This window comes from Schistocerca piceifrons, chromosome 8 (assembly GCF_021461385.2).
Source record: "Schistocerca piceifrons isolate TAMUIC-IGC-003096 chromosome 8, iqSchPice1.1, whole genome shotgun sequence".
NCBI classification, from domain to species: domain Eukaryota; kingdom Metazoa; phylum Arthropoda; class Insecta; order Orthoptera; family Acrididae; genus Schistocerca; species Schistocerca piceifrons.
This window is the reverse complement of record NC_060145.1, coordinates 483725685-483744136: the sequence shown is the minus strand read 5'-3', so window position 1 is coordinate 483744136 and position 18452 is coordinate 483725685. Positions and strand designations below refer to the sequence as shown.

The following is an 18452-nucleotide window of genomic DNA, read 5'->3' as shown; positions in this document are numbered from 1 at the left end:
TTTACCTCTAATAACATGTAGCAAAGAAATTACTATCATATATCAATCTATTTGTTCAAAACAATCTTTGGAACATACATATCATTAAAAAAATACTATTAATTGTCTGTCTTTTTTGAGAAGTCCGTAATCATCATTGTAATTACATTAAGTATATGTAAACATTGACATTTAATCATTTTCACATAGCTATTTAGCAGTGGATTTTTTATTTTTATGTCTTCAGTGCAGCATCATTTACTCCATATGATCAAAGATCGGTTAGTACATTTATCTCCCCACAATCAGTTTTATTACAATAGCCCCACTTCCCTACTTCCCTCCTACTCCTCCCCCCCCCCCCCCCCCCCCAAAGAAAAATTGAAAGCATAAAATGCAAGAGAAATTTTGATACAACATGATAAAACTGGTTGCCAACAAGTTTTGGACTATAGCAAATCAATATCAACAGTTCATTACATGATATACAGCATTTTGACTGCCTTAGCACCACCACTTCATTCAAATGAGGTCAAGAACAAAGTTTTGCTTTACCGAGTTCTTTTCTCACACATTTTCAAAACCAAATTCAAAGTTTGACCTTTCACCTGTCATTTAGCTCTCAAATTATTACCAACTATCATATAAAATATATGGGATAAGCAAAAGGGTGGTACCCATAAAGAGATTTTATTGTATTAGCATGACAGTAGAACTTGTATTTCATGAGAATGTCTGTATACCAATATTTAAAAATCTGTCTTTAATAGGGGAAATATCATTAATTGGTAGTGCCCTGTGATCAAAAGAAAACATCTTAGTCCATATAGAGTTATTTAAAAGTTAGGAACTTAATCTTTTTTCTCCTAACACCAATGAAATGTTTTTGTAACAACATTTTATACTGTCTTACTTATAAATGGACTTTTCATACAGAACATTGAACTCTCTGCGTATGGAAATATGCTATAACAAAAATTGTTTCTTGCTCTATTTTGCAAGAACTACTACCCCCCCCCCCCTCCCCTTGCAACATGGCAGATGCTGCAGGGGTAGTACTGTCAGACAGAATCATACACAGAAGTTGTGGTGACATAAATAGCATAGACCCCGGAAATAAATGAGAGAGGAAAAAAAAAATTTGAAGAGGAACAGAGCCCAAATAGGAAAAAGTCGGAACAGAGTGCACCAGAAATTAAGATTGGGGACACCCAGCTAGGGAATCCACCACTTGCTGCGTGGTGTGCCTACCAAAGTCAGCAGACCCTCAACCTATTCCATGTGCAACATTACCAATTTTTATCACTTATTTTGTCTTTTACTGTCTGACTGTTACAAACATTTTGAATTCATTATTTTTCATATCACGTAATAGATTATACAATAACATATGAAAAATTGCCTTTCAAGCCTTTCAAATTATGTTGCAGGATGAGACAACTAGCTCATTCATACATGTTTCCTTGAAAACTGAATTATTTAGTTACTTATGTAAAAAATGCTGGTATAAATTATGTTAAAAATGTCGCTGACACTGAAATTTGTCACTGTTACACTTAAAATTCTTCTTTCACATCTACATAAAGTACGCTGAGTCAGTTGGGTAGCATGAAAGTTAGACACATACAAAATAATATTAAACATCAAAAAATATCTATCGTAAAAAACATAAGTAAATTATGTACAGTACAAGAAATTGCAGATATTTTGTGAGAAATGGTGAGCTGCATTCTACACACATTCCCAAAACTAGTACACAAGAAATGTTAAAGTTTTTTTGGGTGACCAATAATTCCAGACAGCAAAAGGTCAATTTCATTTTCTATGTCCCAGATTCTTCTCACGTAAATATCATGATTAAAAATTTACATGGAAATGAATTGATAATGTGTTAATACGTTATAATCTGCAACAAGATATTTAGTACATGGAAGTTATTTCCTACCAATGCTAACTCTTTCTCATGGCAGTGGTATGTAATCATCCAGCCATTAAATAAAATTCTGATATTTTCAACAAACCAGACACAGCTCAAACTTTCATAAACATCAATCATATAATCAAAGGCTAATGCTCAACATCACTTTACCTACATTCCTTATAGTCATTTCTCAGAATTTTCTACAGAATACCTTCATAAACAAAAACACAATGCATTACAAAACTGTGTGTGAATAAGTCCCTAATATTTCATTTACCTAACATCATTATAAACCTCATAAACTTCACATACTCACTATAGTCCTCAATACAAAAGACCTTCATCTCTCACAGTACATCATCTCAACATAAAATTCGTCAACATCACAAAATATTTCACAAAACTTCATAATACCATCAGTAAGCCTCAGATAGGAAGATTATTCTGCATTGTGATTCTTGTATTCTATTCATAATAGTAAAATATGTGTTATAAACCAAGAAAAATATATTGATCATTAACTTCACATAGGCCTGAAAAACAACTCTCTCTGGTATCTCTCTCCCTCACAGAGATACCACAATAATAACTGAGCTGACGTAGCTTGTAAATTTCTTAAGTTTTCATTTTCAATAAACATTTTTTATTCACTAAAGCCATAGATGCTTAGGCATTGTGATACCGGCTGACTATAGCAATATTTTCTCTGTCTGACTCATTTATGTAAAAAATTTAAATTTCTTTTTTTAATGCATATAAGCTCATCTGAAATTACTATTATCTTGGGGAACTTATCTACAATTAATTCCATTATATTGAAACAGTAGAAGACAAATACATATTATAATGTAATTATAAAAAGATAGATAAGTAATTAACACACAAACCTTGCAGCATGGAAATTCAGATTCATAAGCAATATTTACAAGCAAAAACAATAAATCAAATAATCAATTTTGACGTAGCAGAAAATTATCCACATCTCAAATAGCATTGACCCCATCTCTCTTTATTTCACTGTACGGTAAAATCTGCCTGCAGTGTTTGTTTTCTCCTTTTCTTCAGTGTCATTCTTTACTTACAGTCAAATTAAAATAACCAGTTCTGTTAGTACTAAATATTTTACTCCTTTTTGTTGTTCTTCTGTGTTATGTGTTGATGGCTCATTGTGTATTTTCTTTCTGTGGTGTATCTTTCTATAATCGTCTAGAGGATAATTGGTTTGATGTTTCGATAGTATTAAGAGTTCTGGTGGACTTCCTGCAGAATTACACATATATTTTCAGTCATTTCACTTGACAGTACAAATTAGTAAAACGTACACAAATTGTTCTCCATCCTCGCACTTCAAACTCGTACAACTAACTGCACAAAAGAACAAAGATTCACCTTTAATAACATGTAGCCAAGAAATCACTATCATATATCGATCTATTTATGCAAAACAATCTTTGGAACATACATTTCATTTAAAAAATAATTAATTGTGTATATTTTTTGAGAAGTCCATAATCATTGTAGTAATTACATGAAGTGTTTATAGACATTGACATTTAAACATTTTTGCATAGCTGTTTAGTAGTGGATTTGTGTTTTATGTCTTTGATGCAGTGTTGTGTAGTTCATATGATCCAGGATTGGTTAGTACATATATCTCACTGTAATCAGTTTTATTATGCCCTGGAACTCTTTAGACAGGCAACTTGCAACTGGGACCATCCACTGATTTATGTGTTTAGTAACTTACGTTGCCTCTTCACCATAGAAATTAAATATCAATGAGGGTAATGAGGAATCCTCCCCAGCACCTTTCCTGATTTTTGCCTCTTTTACAATTGTATCAGTACTGCCGACTTTATTCTGCTTTGTGCAAAGAGAATTGGTCACCATTATATTCCTGTAGTTGATACTCAGCCACCTAAGAATGGAATTAATTTTATTCTATTCCGCAATTTTAAGACACTTCCAAATCTAGGAATCCAATTAATATTTCCTCCTTTCATCCAAATCTGCCCTCTTTTACTAGCCACAGTGCTAAAATTGTTTCTCAAGTGCCCCTATTACCCACAAAAATATGCTGGTCCTACCTACATCTACATATATATATATATAGCTGAAGTGCCTAGCAGAGGGTTCATGGAACCACGGTCACACTAATTCTCTATTATTCCTCTCTCAAACAGCATGTGGGAAAAAACGCCACCTATATATTTCTGTATGAGCTCTGATATCCCTTATTTTGTTATGATGATTGTTTCTCCCTATGTAGGTCGATGTCAACAAAATATTTTATTTGGAGGAGAAAGGTGGTGGTTGATATGTCATGAGAAGATCCCACTGTGATGAAAAATGCCTTTGTTTTAATGGTTTCCACTGCACATCTTGTATCATGTCCATGACTCTTTTCCTCGATTTCTCAATAATACAAAATGTGCTGCCCTTCTGTGAACTTTCTCAATGTACTCCATTAATCCTCCCCGGTAAGGATCCCACACTGTGCAGCAGTACTCCAAAAGAGTACTGGTAGGCAGGCTCTTTAGTAAATTTGTTCTGCCAAGAAAACACATTCTTTGGTTCACCTTCCCACAACATTTTCTATGTGTTCTTCTCAATCTAAGTTGTTCATAATTGTAGTTCCTAGGTATTTAGCTGAATTTATGGCCTGTAGATTTGATTGATTTATCGTGTTATGGAAGTTCAACAGATTCCTTTTAGCACTCATATGGGTGATCTCACATTTTTCCTTATTTAGGGTCTGTTGCCAATTTTTACATCATATAGACATATTTTCTAAATCATTTTGCAATTTACTTTGATCCCCTGATTTTACTACACTGTAAAGAACACCATCATCTGCAAACAGTGTAAGATGGCTGCACAAATTGTCTCCTATATCGTAACTATAATAAGAAACAGCAGAGGACATGTGACACTAGTTTGGAGAATGTCAGAAATCACTTCCATTTTACTTGATGACTTTCCATCAGTTACTACCAACTGTGACCTCTGTCAGAGGAAATCATGAATCCAATCACATAACTCAGCTGAAATTCCGTAAGCACACTATTTGATTGCAAGCCGCTTATGAGGTACAGTGCCATGATCTTCTGGAAAACTAGAAATATGGAATTGATTTAAAACCTCTTGTTGATAGCATTCAGCACTTCATTTGAGTAAAGTGTTAGTTGTGTTTCAGAAGAACGATGTTTTCCAAATCCATATTGGCTGTGTCAATAGACGGGTGTCATTAAGGTAATTAATAATGTTTGAACACAATATATGATCCAAAATCGTGCTGCATATTGATGTTAATTATATGGGCCTTTAATTTAATGGATTACTCATATTGCCTTTCTCAAAATTGGTGTTATCTGTGAAACTTTCCAGTCTGTGGGTACAGATCTCTCATAGAGAAAGCGGTTGTATATGATTGTTAAGTATGGAGCTCTTACATCAGTATACCTAGCTATTATACAGTCCAGACCAGATGACTTGCTTTTATTAAGTGACTTAAGTTGCTTCACCACTCCAAGGATATCTACTTCTAAGTTACTCACGTTGGCAGATATTCATGATCTGAATTCTGTAATATTTATTTTGTCTTCTTCTATGAAGCAATTTTGGAAGTCTGTGTTTAGTAACTCCACTTTAGCAGTACTGTCATTGATAGTATTTCCATTGCTTTTGCCCAGAGAAGCCACTGATTGTGTCTTGCCACTAGTATATTTTGCATACAATCAGAATCTCTTGGGATTTTCAGCTAGGTTTTGAAACTAAATTTTGTTGTGGAAACTATTATACACGTTTCGCATTGCAGTCCATGCTAAATGTCAAGCTTCTATAAAAGATCACCAATCTTGGGAATTTTGCATTTGTTTGAAGTTGACATGCTTTTTTTGTTGTTTCTGCAACAGTGTCCTGATATGTTTCATGTACTGTGGGGGATCAGCTGCATCCTTTGTTAATTTATTTGGTATAAATCTCTCCATTGCTGTCAAATGCTATTTCTTTGAATTCAAGCCACATCTGATCTTCCCTTACATTGTTAATTTGGAAGGAGTGGAGAATCTCCCAGGAAGGTGACAAGCAAATTATATCAGCTTTTCTGAATAGATATATTTTTGTTTACTTTTCGTAGATTTGAGAGTTAAGGTATTTAGTCTTACTACAAAAACCCTGTGTTCGTTAATCCCTGTATCCATTTTGATGCTCGTTATTAGCTTAGGATTATTTGTTACTAAAAGTTCAGGTGTGTTTCCATAACTGTTTACTATTCGAGTGGATTCATGAAGTAATTTCTGAAAATAATTTTCAAAGAAAGCATTTAGCACTGTTTCGGGTGATATTTTGTGTGTATGCCCAGATTTAGACTTATATTTTCACCAACATATCAAGGGTAAATTGATGTCACAGCCAGTTCTAATTGTAAAAAGGATAAAATTATTATTTTATTCCCATTGCCAATACTAGCCCAAAGGAACTATCTGCTTCCGTTTCAGTACAAGATAAACTAGTTCTAACAGCAATAAACCCACTACCACCAACAAGATTTAACCTATCCTTTGTGAACACCTGAACTTATCTCTGGCTTTAGCTAGCTTTCAGATTTGAGCATCTGCACTTTCTATTAGTGCTTGGAGCTCTGGTACTTTCCAACACAACTACAGTAATTTACAACTGTTATACAGATGGTTCCTAGAGATATGTTCTTCCTGTCTTCAACATGAACCCTTCCAGACTGACGTCCTTTTTGTGTTTCCTCGATACCCTCTAACCTAAAAAACTGCCCAGTCTGTGCCACACAGGCCCTGCAGTCTGTGTAGCCACCTCCTACTTGTAATGGACTCCTGACCTATTTAACTGAACTAAAAACGCCATCACCCTATGTATGGCGCAAGTTGAGGAATCTGCAGCCTACAGAGTCGCAGAATTGTCTGAGCCTCTGATTCAGATGCTCCACTTGGCTCTGTATCAGGGGGCCACAATTGGTCCTCTTGACTGTGCTGCAAATGGTGAGCTCTGCTTTCATGTTGCAAGCGTGACTGAAAGCCTTCATCACTTCAGATAGCCACTCAAAACCAGAGAGAATTTCTTCCAATCCAAAATGACACATAATTAGCATCAACCTGCAGTTGGCTGCACCCTGCTCTCTTCATGGCACCTGGAAGAATTCGTTCCACACGGAGTGAACACTGGCTTCCTTCCCCTCCTTGGCAGCCATATCCCTAAGGAGTCCCATAATACGCCTAATACTATAGCTCCCAACTACCAAAAATCCCACTCTCTGTGACTGTCCAGATATTGCAGGCTGAGAGGCTTTCTCTTGAAACAGGACAAGTGACTGCATCTGACTGAGTGAAATTGTCAGCCATGGGTAGCACCTGGAAGCTGTTTGTCAGACTAACTAAGAAGGCCCTATATTCGGCACTCTGGGAAGTCTTTCGCTGCCTTCCACGCCTCGAGGTTATCTCCTACTCAAGCACGGGTGAGAGATCAACCTCATTGTGAGCAGTAACTGAACTGGCCACCAGTGCAGACCAATCGGCAGACTCATTGATCATGTGGAGGTGTGTTGGATTGCCACAGCCAGTCCACAACAGTGATACCCATCCACTGCAGCCTCAAGTTGGGTAACCAAAGCCAACACAGCCTGGAGCTGAGAGTGAAGTGTCACCAACTCAACTCGCATCCGCACACAGTAGTCACAGTCCCTATCACTACTAAAGATGGTCGAAAATTACACTACACCAACAGACAAATGACTATCAATGTGTGCTGTAGGAACTGATGAAAACACAAGAACTGTATCTAGTAAATTAGATTAACACACAGAGATTCAAAAACTAAATTACCAAAGGACACAGGTGAGATTAAATAATTTGCTCGAGTTTAGGAACTTGTAAAATGTCATAAAGTTAGTTCCTGTTCAACACAACCGAAAAAGCAAGAACTGAGTCTAGTAAATATTCAGTTTGCTCTCCTACTCTTTGATAAAATACTGATTGTCAGTTCAGCTCCAGCAGTTGCACTGTTGCGCACTGTGCTGCTTGGACAGGCAGAGAGCTGAGAAGGCATGCTTGTGCTGCGGCAGTCACAAAAAGAAAATTGTCATTGTTTTGTTATGATAACACTTGCAAAATTCGTCATGTTTTTGTGTCTCAGCGTGATCGAAACAGGCAAACGGAAGAGAGTTGACACACCAAAGGGGCCACTGGTCGGGCATCTCAGTGACGGAAGACGACTGTGCTCCTGTCCTGTTCTGTGTATCCATTGCAGTGGCAAAGAACCATTGGAGCCATATGAGGAGATGGTTAGCTGCTGTGAACTCAAATTTGATGTAGAGTCTCTTAATTCAGATGACACGATCAAGCTGCAGACAGCAACTGTGGCCGATTTCCTTTGAGGATTGCCTCAGATTTGCAGTGAGAAAGCAATCTGGGAAGGACTACTGTGTGACAGCTTCGGGGAGGTAGTGATCGATCTGCATAACTGGGTGAATAAGTAGAGGCCGCCACTGATCATCATCACTATGCAAATGGTGAATGTCTGTGGCAGAATTTTGGAGTTGAGGTAGCTCCTGGGCTACCCTGTGAAGGTGGAAACTCTTCCACACAACCCAGACCCTAAGCCCCCAGGCTTCAGGTGTCTATGGAAAGCAGCAGAGTCCTGCAGCATGTCAAAGATTCGCCCCAGGGCTGTCTTGCAGGGATGCCAAGATGCACGTGCAGAGCTCCCCCACTGTTTGACCAATGGGAACGGGGCAGTCGCAGTTCACTATGTGGCCAGACTAGGTTGTCACAAGAGGAGAAGCCACAGTTATCATAAAGCCATTGCTGTGCTGACAGTACGCAGCGGTGGGGACTGTCACAGCAGCACAAGGTGCTGCTGCTTCGATTCGGACTGACTACTTTGACGGACAGGTGGCAGTGACTCTGGTATGTAGCTCCACGACATCCATTACCGACTTAACCTACCCTTTCACAGTCCATGCCTTTATTACTCGTCCTGACTGTTGCAGATGCTTTTTTTCCCCATGGCATTTGCTGTGGCCCTTTTTTCTCCCTCTGCCATTAACTTGCTACTTCTTAAAACATTTCTCTGCATCAGTATCTCTCGGTGGTACTGTACAGTGGATTCTCATATCCAGAAGTACAGAAGAATATCCTATCTGAAGATGAGCCTGAGAAGTCTCAAAAACTGGTTTATGAAAATAAACAAATATTTCAAAAGTGACTGGTTGCAGTTATCTGTATCATGTCCGAGGTTATCAGCCAGGACAGTGTTGACACATGCACTTTTGTGTGTTCATGTGCATGTTCATGTGTAATTAGAATACTCTTTCTGTCTGGTATCTCCTCCTTAGTAGCCGCATCTGGATATCTGAATGGTTTCACTGTTTTACCGAGGAGAAAGCCATTTTGACATTTTTAACAGATAACTGAATGCAGTAGGGACAGATAATATAATAACTTCTTGTTGCCTTCCACATCACAGTACTGCATATTTGTTACAGCAGGTCACAATTGCTGTACCATTAGTCCTGATTTCTACCGACTGTGATTTCTGGAAATATTACTGACTTCCTTGAGGATGAAATTTCACTGTACTCTAATCCAACACAGGGGGATACTGGTTCTAGTTCTGCACTGCAAGTTGTGTCAATCTCCTGCTTCCACTTGGCTCAGACACAGTTGCAGCCTTCACTGTAACTCTGGCAAGAACTCCTTGCGGTGTTTTAGCAGGTGGTCCAAGGTTTTCTTAAGGTGTTCCTCCTCCGTCACTTCCCCTTTAGTCGAGTCCCCATTAAAGATGGTGGAATTTGATAAAGAGATGCAGAATGGATATTGAGGATGGTCATTTTATCATGGATAAGCTTGCTACATCCTGTTGTATGGTTTTGTGGAATAATTCCTATTATCATTATATGCCCTTAAGTGCTCTGCAGCTAAATTCAATATTTACTTACTTTTAATGACTATTAATGTGCAGTTTTTTTGTGTTTTTGCTCAGTAACATCAAAATACTCACAGTGCAAATTGTTTGTATATTTTTAACTTTCTACAGGCTTATGGAATAGACCCATATATGCAACGTGGCCTTGAAATTTATGCAGGGCTGCTAGCCAAGGAACGGAAGTTTAAAGAACTTGAAAAAATAATCTCACCAAATATAAATATATCTGAATATGGCCCAGAACACTGGATAGCAATGGCATACTACTTTTATGCTTCACGGAAGAATTCAAAGGCCATATATTTTGCTCACAAAGTAAGAGGACCTTTTGCAATAGAAGATGAATGCAGGTTGCGCGTATCTGGCAATAGTCACCAGTATTTGGTTTATATATTATTTAATATTTTCTGCAAAAATTTTTACAGGCATGCACTCAGAACCCACGTAATGTCCAAGCACTTATTCTGAAAGGTGCTATACTTATGGATCTTAAGAAATACACGGAAGCAATTGTACATTTTAGAGAGGCAATGCAGTTGAGTCCTTATCGATATGAACCACATCGAGGACTCGTTGATTGCTATGTACTTATGCACAGATTGCGAGAGGCTTTAACAATGGCAAGCAGTGCATGCAAGCAGCTTGGTCAAACACCGAGAGCTTTGACAGTAAGTAGATAACAGATGTTCTACATTCACTTGTATGACTTTTTCCTAAACAAGTCACCTCTTTCAGCAAGACATTCCAGCGAATCTAGGCTCATACTTAGAAAGTGCTTGCCTTTTACTTTGTTGTAAATTTTCATTTCCATATAATGGGGTGTCTGTGCATGTAAGTTTACTCAATGAGTAGGAAGCACAAAATTATCTTTATTTCTCTTATTACATACCTTGTCGAAACAATTTTCCTTGAATAACTTTAAACTGCTGTGTAAAACGTTGGAAATGTCATAGATATATAAGGAGAGAATTGTTAATGATTTCAAAATTTTAAGCAAGGAGCAGCACGATTTCCTTGGAATTACAGCACACATTTCTAATGATTCTTTTTTGCACCGCAAAAAGTATCTATTAAATCTTATTTGATTGATATTTGTTGCACATTGTCCACTGCCATATATATGCCGTAATTTGTTCACCAATTTCTCTGTAAAAGTATCCCTCAGATTGTGTATTCACTGCTGCTCATTTTTAAATACCACCTTTCTGCAATTTTTCATCTTTTTTGTTTCATTGTAAGTAGCAAATCCAAATGAATGAAAGAAACAAGAGCTGTTCAGCATTTAATATCTGTTAAAATCTAGAATGAATGTAAACATGTCGCAAGCACATCAGCAAATGTTCTGTCCACAGCAAACAGGACACTCAAACTTCAGTTAAGTGTACCATTTTCTATAGATATTACTCAACAATATGAACAGTTAATTCATCTAGAAATGTGAGTTTTCTATCATGTACATGGTTCCCACTATACATCTCGTAAGTGAAGCTATCATCAGTCCGAAGATTGAACACCACTGTGCTTGACTAAGTGTAGTCTTGTTGGAAATGGTATAGCATTGCCTTTCTCTGACCGCTGAAATGACGTACCCAGCCAGTTATAGGAGACCCTACTGTATAACGTGGACCCCTAACCACACTACAACTTCGCATTTTTCATGTCACCAAACATTGCCAGAAATGAAACAACTGATAAGTGACTGAGTCCGATATAGTATTAGGGGTGACCTGGATAAAAAAAAGGAGCAGAAACTGGGCACAGGAATGTGGGGTTTGTGGAGGTCTTTCAGCACCATGATTAGCCCTGGGTAAACACTGCTGTAAGGCGTGTTAACCCTGAGCTGAACGGGATGCTCCAGACACCGGCAAAGTCTCACATGAGTGTTGTTCCAGTTGATGCTATTGGTAGGTGTGGTTACACTACACATGGCCTGCACCTTAATAGGAAGGGGAAAGATAGGTTAGCTTCTCTATTAGCAGATACTGTAAGAGGGGCCACAGTCACACAAGGGGTGATCCCTGTGGTTATTGGGACCAGGCAGAGAGGTTTTTTTAGGTTAAAGCCAAATTGCAGACAGACAACAACCAAGGAAAATAGAAGAAAAGAAACTTCATGCACAGCAAATAGGGATAAAGCTAAGGGTGGTATCAACTTACTTCACCAAAATATCAGGGGAGTAAAAAATAAAGTAGATGAGCTTATAATGTGTTTAGATGCTCTCAAAAATAAGAATGGGATTGATATACTTGGTCTGTCTAAGCACCATGTAACTGTGGGGATGGAAAATGTCAGTATACATGGGTATAATTTAGCATCTTACACTTGTAGATCTAGTATGGATAAAGGAGGAGTTGCCATTTTCATAAAACAAGGGAATAAATACAGAACTGTTGAAGTAAGCAAATTTTGTGTTGATCAGCATTTTGAGGTTTGTGCATGTGAACTTCAGCTAGATAATGTTGTGTTTATATTAGCAACAGTGTACAGGAGATTTGGAGCTATTCATGAAAAAAGTTTGACTCCCTATTATGCTGTCCGTCAGACAAAAAGGAGAAGTTATTAATCTGTGGCGATTTCAGTGTTAACTTTCTAAGCAATTCAGATATGGAAAGTGAACTAGAAGTGTTGTTAATAACATATAACTTAGAATCAGTGATAAATTTCCCTACTCGTATAGCTCAGGACAGTAGTACTCTAGTAGATAATGTATTTGTACAGCAAGAAGATGTAGAAAAAACACATGCTTTCCCTGTGGTAAATGGATTATCTGTCCATGATGCACAACTGATAAACTTACAAAACCTAACAGGGTGTACACTTCAGAAACCATGAAGTGTGAGGGTGCTCAACCCAGTATCTATAGATCACTTCAGAGAAAGTTCAGGAAATGTAAACTGGGAAGATGTATATAATGAGCCAAATGCTAATGATACATGCAGCATATTTCTTGATAAATTTATATCCCTTTTTGATCATTGTTTTCCATAGAAAAGTACTAAATGTAACTCCACAAACTTTTCAAAGAAACCTTGGATTACTACAGGTATTAAAGTGTCTACAGAAAAAAAAAAGAATACTGTATGAGACAGCAAGATCTAGTAAAGATCCAGAAGTAGTTTTACACTATAAAATTACTGTAACATACTGGGAAAAGTTGTAAGGAAATCAAGAAATATGTATGTTAGAGAAGAAATTAACAACTGCAGCAATAAAATCAAATCAATATGGAATGTTCTTAGAAGGGAGACAGGAAAAGTAACCACTGGGGTATGTAGTATTACTGTTAAAGAGAATGAGTCTATCTTAACCAATAGTACACAGGTAGGCAATGTATTTAACAATCACTTCTTAAGTGTAGGAGAAAAAACTGGTGAGAGTAGTTCAAAAGAAAAAGCCAGGCAGTACATGGAAGAGTCAGTTTTGAAAAATTTTAGTCAGATTAAGTTTCATCCAACAACCTCTTGTGAAATAAGGAAAATTATTAAATCTTTGAAAAAGAAATGTTCTGTTGGAGTAGATGACATCTCTAACAAGTTATTAAAACAATCCAGAGCAATTACAGCTGATGTTTTGAGTCATACATGTAATGCATCACTGACTCAGGGTATTTTTCCAGACAGGTTAAAATATGCCATTGTCAGGCCTCTCTACAAAAAGGGGGAAACTACAGATGTCAATAATTACCAGCCAGTATCCTTGCTTACAGCATTTTAAAAAATCATTGAGAAAGTAATGTACTCAAGAGTGGTTAGCCATCTCAATATTAATGGGATACTTAGTAAATCACAGTTCGGGTTTCAGAAATGCTGTTCCACTGAGACAGCAATATACAATTTCACTGTCCACATAATAGAGTCTTTAAATAGTAAAATGTCGCCAGTAGGACTGTGACTTATCCAAAGCATTTGATTGTGTGACCATGACATTATGTTAGAGAAATTACAATTCTATGGTATAAATGGAACAGCATCTGAGGGTTTAAGTCATATCTACAGAACAGGAAGCAAAAAATCTCTTTATATACTTCAAGTGATTCAAAGGAGTTTGCCACTTCGTCTAACTGGTGTGAAATTACATTATGTGTTCCACAAGGTTCGATCATGGGTCCCCTCCTGTTCTTGATATATGTGAATGACCTCCCTTCTTAAGTGAAACAAGATGCTGAACTGACACTGTTTGCTGGTGATACAAGCATAATTATTAATCCAGTAAAAGAAAGTCTGATAGAAAATGATACAAATAAGGTTTTTGGAAAAGTTATTAATTGGGTTTCTGCGAATGGGCTTGCTCTGAACTTTGGAAAAACACAGTACATCCAATTTTCTGCTGCAAAAAGTATAATTCCTTCAATAAGCATAACACATCAAAAGAAGTCAGTAGCCAGGGTAGAGCATACTAAGTTTTCGCTAAAGCGACTAGGTTCAGCAACTTTTGCAATCAGAATAATTGCCAATTTTGAGAATGTAGAAATTAGTAAGCTAAAATACATTGCATACTTCCACTCTCTGATGTCGCACATCTTGTAGGCATCTGTTGAAAAGGTTAGGAATTCTTACAACTGCTTCACAGTACATGTACTCAGTAATGAAATTTTTTCTCAACAACATGGACCAGTTTAAAATCAACAGCGACATTCATGATAACAATACCAGAAAAAAGAAAGACCTACACTATCCTTTACTTATCCTTTCTTTGGCACAGAAAGGTGTAAAATATGCTGCTATAATACTTTTTGATAAATTACCAGATGAAATAAAATGTTTGACAGACAGCAATAATGGTTTCAAAAACAAATTGAAATCATCATACCTCCTTGACAACTCCTTCTATACCATAGATGAATTCTTGAATATGAACATGAGTAAATAAATCTGGAGAAATAAAATATGCATTTTGTACCATTTTAGGGAATGGGATACATAATAGAAATATTTATGTATAACACTATAATGTAAACAAAAAAAAAACCTGTTTCCTGTGTGCATTTCTTGTGCATTTGACACATTCCACATCATAATGGTTTTCCGTGCTATTGATCAATTGAACATGTAACTAACTAACTAGTAAAATACTGGGATTGACCTAGCATCAAACTTGGGATCTTAGCATCTGTAGCCTGGCACTTTACCAGTGAGCTATCTAGCATCATCATGCATTTAATATCCTCTGTTGCACTTGAAAGTGCTGTATCATTATAATTTTTACTTAAGCTTTATAACAACTGACGAAGATAAATTTTCTTCATATCTTTGCTATTTTCCAGTTGTATGCATCTGTGCTAATGAAGGATCCTGTTACGGTGTGCAAAGCTAAAACGTACTTGGAAAAAGCCTTGGCACAAGATGAGACGTACTTATCTGCAGTGTATTTGCTTGCTGAAATATATGAACAGGTATCTATTGATAGTCCTAATTTCATTTTGTACTTTGCATATTCTCGGATTTTACATTGAAGTTTTGATTTTTAAATGACTCTGGAATAATTATGTTTCTATTGATAGAAGGCTATGCAAGTAGCTGAAGTATGCACTTGTTTCATTTTTTACAGCTACTTTGAAGGTACTTCTTTGTTCTAGTGTGTATGTTTAGTCTTATAATCTGTCTTAATTTCTTTTCATTCATAGCTTTAACTAAAGCCATTTTTTATTATGTGTGCCTTTAGAGATTTTTGATGGAAGCTCTCATGTCACTATTAGTACTCTAATTGTATTGGTGGCTGAACAAGCCTGCAACAGTTCACCATAAACAGTAAAGTCTTAATCTTGTAAAGCATCAAATTACGCAATTCCCAAGGAAAGAAAAACCCTAACTAATACTGCTTGCCAGTTCCAGGTGTGGACAGCAATTGTGATACACTAAATGAACATGATGTAAAATAAATTACTACCCAAATGGTCAACAACAGATAAATTAATAGAAAAATTCAGTTTGTTTTTTGTACTCAGCAGTCTTTTTCTTTGTGTTGCTCTGAAGCAGAGGTGCTGGTTGTATCATGCAGACATTCACTTTTTTGCCTCATGGAATTACCTTTGTGGACAGCATAGAGGAGTAGGAATAGGAGTAGAGTTTTATTGGTCGTGGTATTCATATAGTACGCAAATAGTACATTCTGATGTAGGACAAGTCAATGTATAACAAAATATAATATAATCATTTATATATAATATAATCATTTCTACATTAAATGATCACTGAGTTACAATGTACAGAGCAAATATTGTACAAAAATAGAGTAGATATTTTAAAGCAGAAAGAGCATGTACTGTACTGGCAGATTAATATTTGTATTACAACATCATTTACATGGGAAATCATTAAAGTTCTAATAACATTTACATGATACATCACTAAGGCAAAGACACAAATCGTTAGTGGACTTCCTGAAGGAACTCGTGGAGTCTACAGAAGCAGTGATGAGTCAAATATGCCTTAGCAGTTGACTTGAAATTTGCTAGGTCATTTATTGATTTAAGGTTTATTATAAGTAACTTTCTTATAATACAGGGTTCCTTTTTTATTCAGGGTGGTGTTGGTGGGCTCTAAACGAAAGTTTTCTTTTTGCCTTGTGTTATAGGAGTGGCTATTTTCATTTTTCTGGAAGAGGGTGTGGTTTTCCATTGAATATTTTTTCGCAAACACGCTAATTTCATACACATATATACATGGAAGTGGTAGGATTTCAAGCTTATTAAAGGGTGGTCTACGGTTTAGTTCCATTTTACACCTTCCATTATTCTTGTAATTCTTTTTTGTAACCTAAAGAGCTTTTGGCTAAGGGATGAGTTACCCCAGAACATAATTCCATATTTCAGTTGTAAGTATATTAGGCGTAATACACAGTTTTCAGAGAATCTTTGTTGCAGCATCCCTCTAATATTCTCATTAAGTAGTATGTAGTGCTTAATTTCTTACAGAATTTTTCAATATGCATCCCCCATTTGAGATTATCTTCGAGCCATACTCCCAAGAACTTAATGTTGTCTACATTCTGAAGGTCTTTGTCACATACCTGAACCGGAACAGTTTTTCTCACCTTTTTTCACAATATAGAAATTTAGTGCCATTGTCTTACATGCATGTATTACCAATTTGTTGTGACTTAGCCAGTTTTAAATGATGTTCAGTGTCTCTGTTGTCGACTTCTGAAGCATTTCCATTTCTTTCCCACTCACTAGCACACTTGTATAGTCAGCAAACTGGATGATGTTCTCACAGAATTTGTTTAGGTAATTCACATATAACAGAAATAGAAGAGGTCCCAGAACTGAACCTTTTTGCAATCCATATTTAATGGTTTCATAGTTTGAATAGTGTTGAGTGAGTTCGATGAAATTTTGATGTTGCACTTCAGCCACTTGTTTTTGACTGCCTAGGTATGTCTTTATTCAGTTGTTAGATGTTCCTCTAATCTCCATGTTGTCAAGTTAGGCAATAGTTTTGTATGATCTATGATATCAATAGCCTTAGAGAGATCTAGACATATTCCCATGACATTTTTACCACTATCTATTTTCTGAAGTGCTTCACTTAATAGTTCAAAAATTGTTATATCTGTTGATCGGCCTTTCCTGAAACCATGTTGTACTGTGGATAGTATTTTTTGCTCTCCCAGAAAAATCTACTACTCTTCTTTGAAAAATTTTTTTCTATGATTTTTGAGAATACAGATAGTAGAGCAATGGGCCTGTAGTTAGCCACTTCATCCTTTTTACCTTTTTGAAAATTGGTTTGAGCTTAGCTGTTGTTAGGCATGATGGGAAACTCTGGTTTGAAAGGAACCATTATAAAAGTGAGTTAATGGTTCAGTAAGATGATCTCCACATTTTTTTTTTAATAAGGCTGTCTGGGATGCTATGTATTCCAGTGGAATGATTCATTTAGTTCTGATAACTAACAGGACTTCTTTCTGGGTTGTTGGTCAGAGAAACAGTGAAATAGAATATGTTGGTATTTATAGATGATACTGGGAAGATTGTATTGCAAGCTGTGATCTCAGCAATTAATTGCTCATTAATATAGCTAAGATAAGTATTGAACACATTTGTATTTCTTTAGGATCATTAATTTCTTTCTATTACAATTCAATTTCATATTGGAATTTTGAGGAGAAACATTGTCAGTTTGCTGTTTCATTATACTCCATACGGCTTTCATTTTGTTATTGGAGTTATTTATATAGCAGTCATTTGCCATTATTTTAACTTATTTGATCACTTTTTTAAGTATCATTTCATAATGCTTCAAATATGCAAGGAATTCATTGGACACTAATGGAAGACTTGGGGATCTCATATAATCTTCATTTTTTAGTACGACTTTTTTATACCTGCTGTCAATAAGCAATTTTTTCTGTTAAGCCTGCTACACTTGATTTTCCGATGTTCAGCTGGAAATGACATGTTAAAATAATGTGTAAATATATCCATAAATATGTTTAACTTCTCATCCGTGTTTTCTTATCGGTACATTTCAGTCCATGTTTCCTTCTTTAGTAAATTCCTAAGATATTCAATGTTTTGATGGCTGAAGGTTCTTCCTATTTTTATTGTTTCTGTGTGTTTACTTAAGTTCAGCACTGAAGACATTTCAAGAAGCTGTGC

At 36.3% G+C, this 18452-nt stretch overlaps 1 protein-coding gene across 1 annotated transcript in view; it reads left to right on the top strand.

Annotated features, from left to right (window-relative positions):
- The window catches only part of LOC124711572 (anaphase-promoting complex subunit 7), a 149274-nt gene that overhangs the window by 85402 nt on the left and 45420 nt on the right, over positions 1 to 18452 (top strand). Inside the window, exons 6-8 of the mRNA XM_047241715.1 lie at positions 9965 to 10168; positions 10279 to 10521; positions 15117 to 15245. Of these exons, the coding sequence (XP_047097671.1) occupies positions 9965 to 10168; positions 10279 to 10521; positions 15117 to 15245 (576 nt within the window). The remainder of the gene's footprint in view (positions 1 to 9964; positions 10169 to 10278; positions 10522 to 15116; positions 15246 to 18452) is intronic.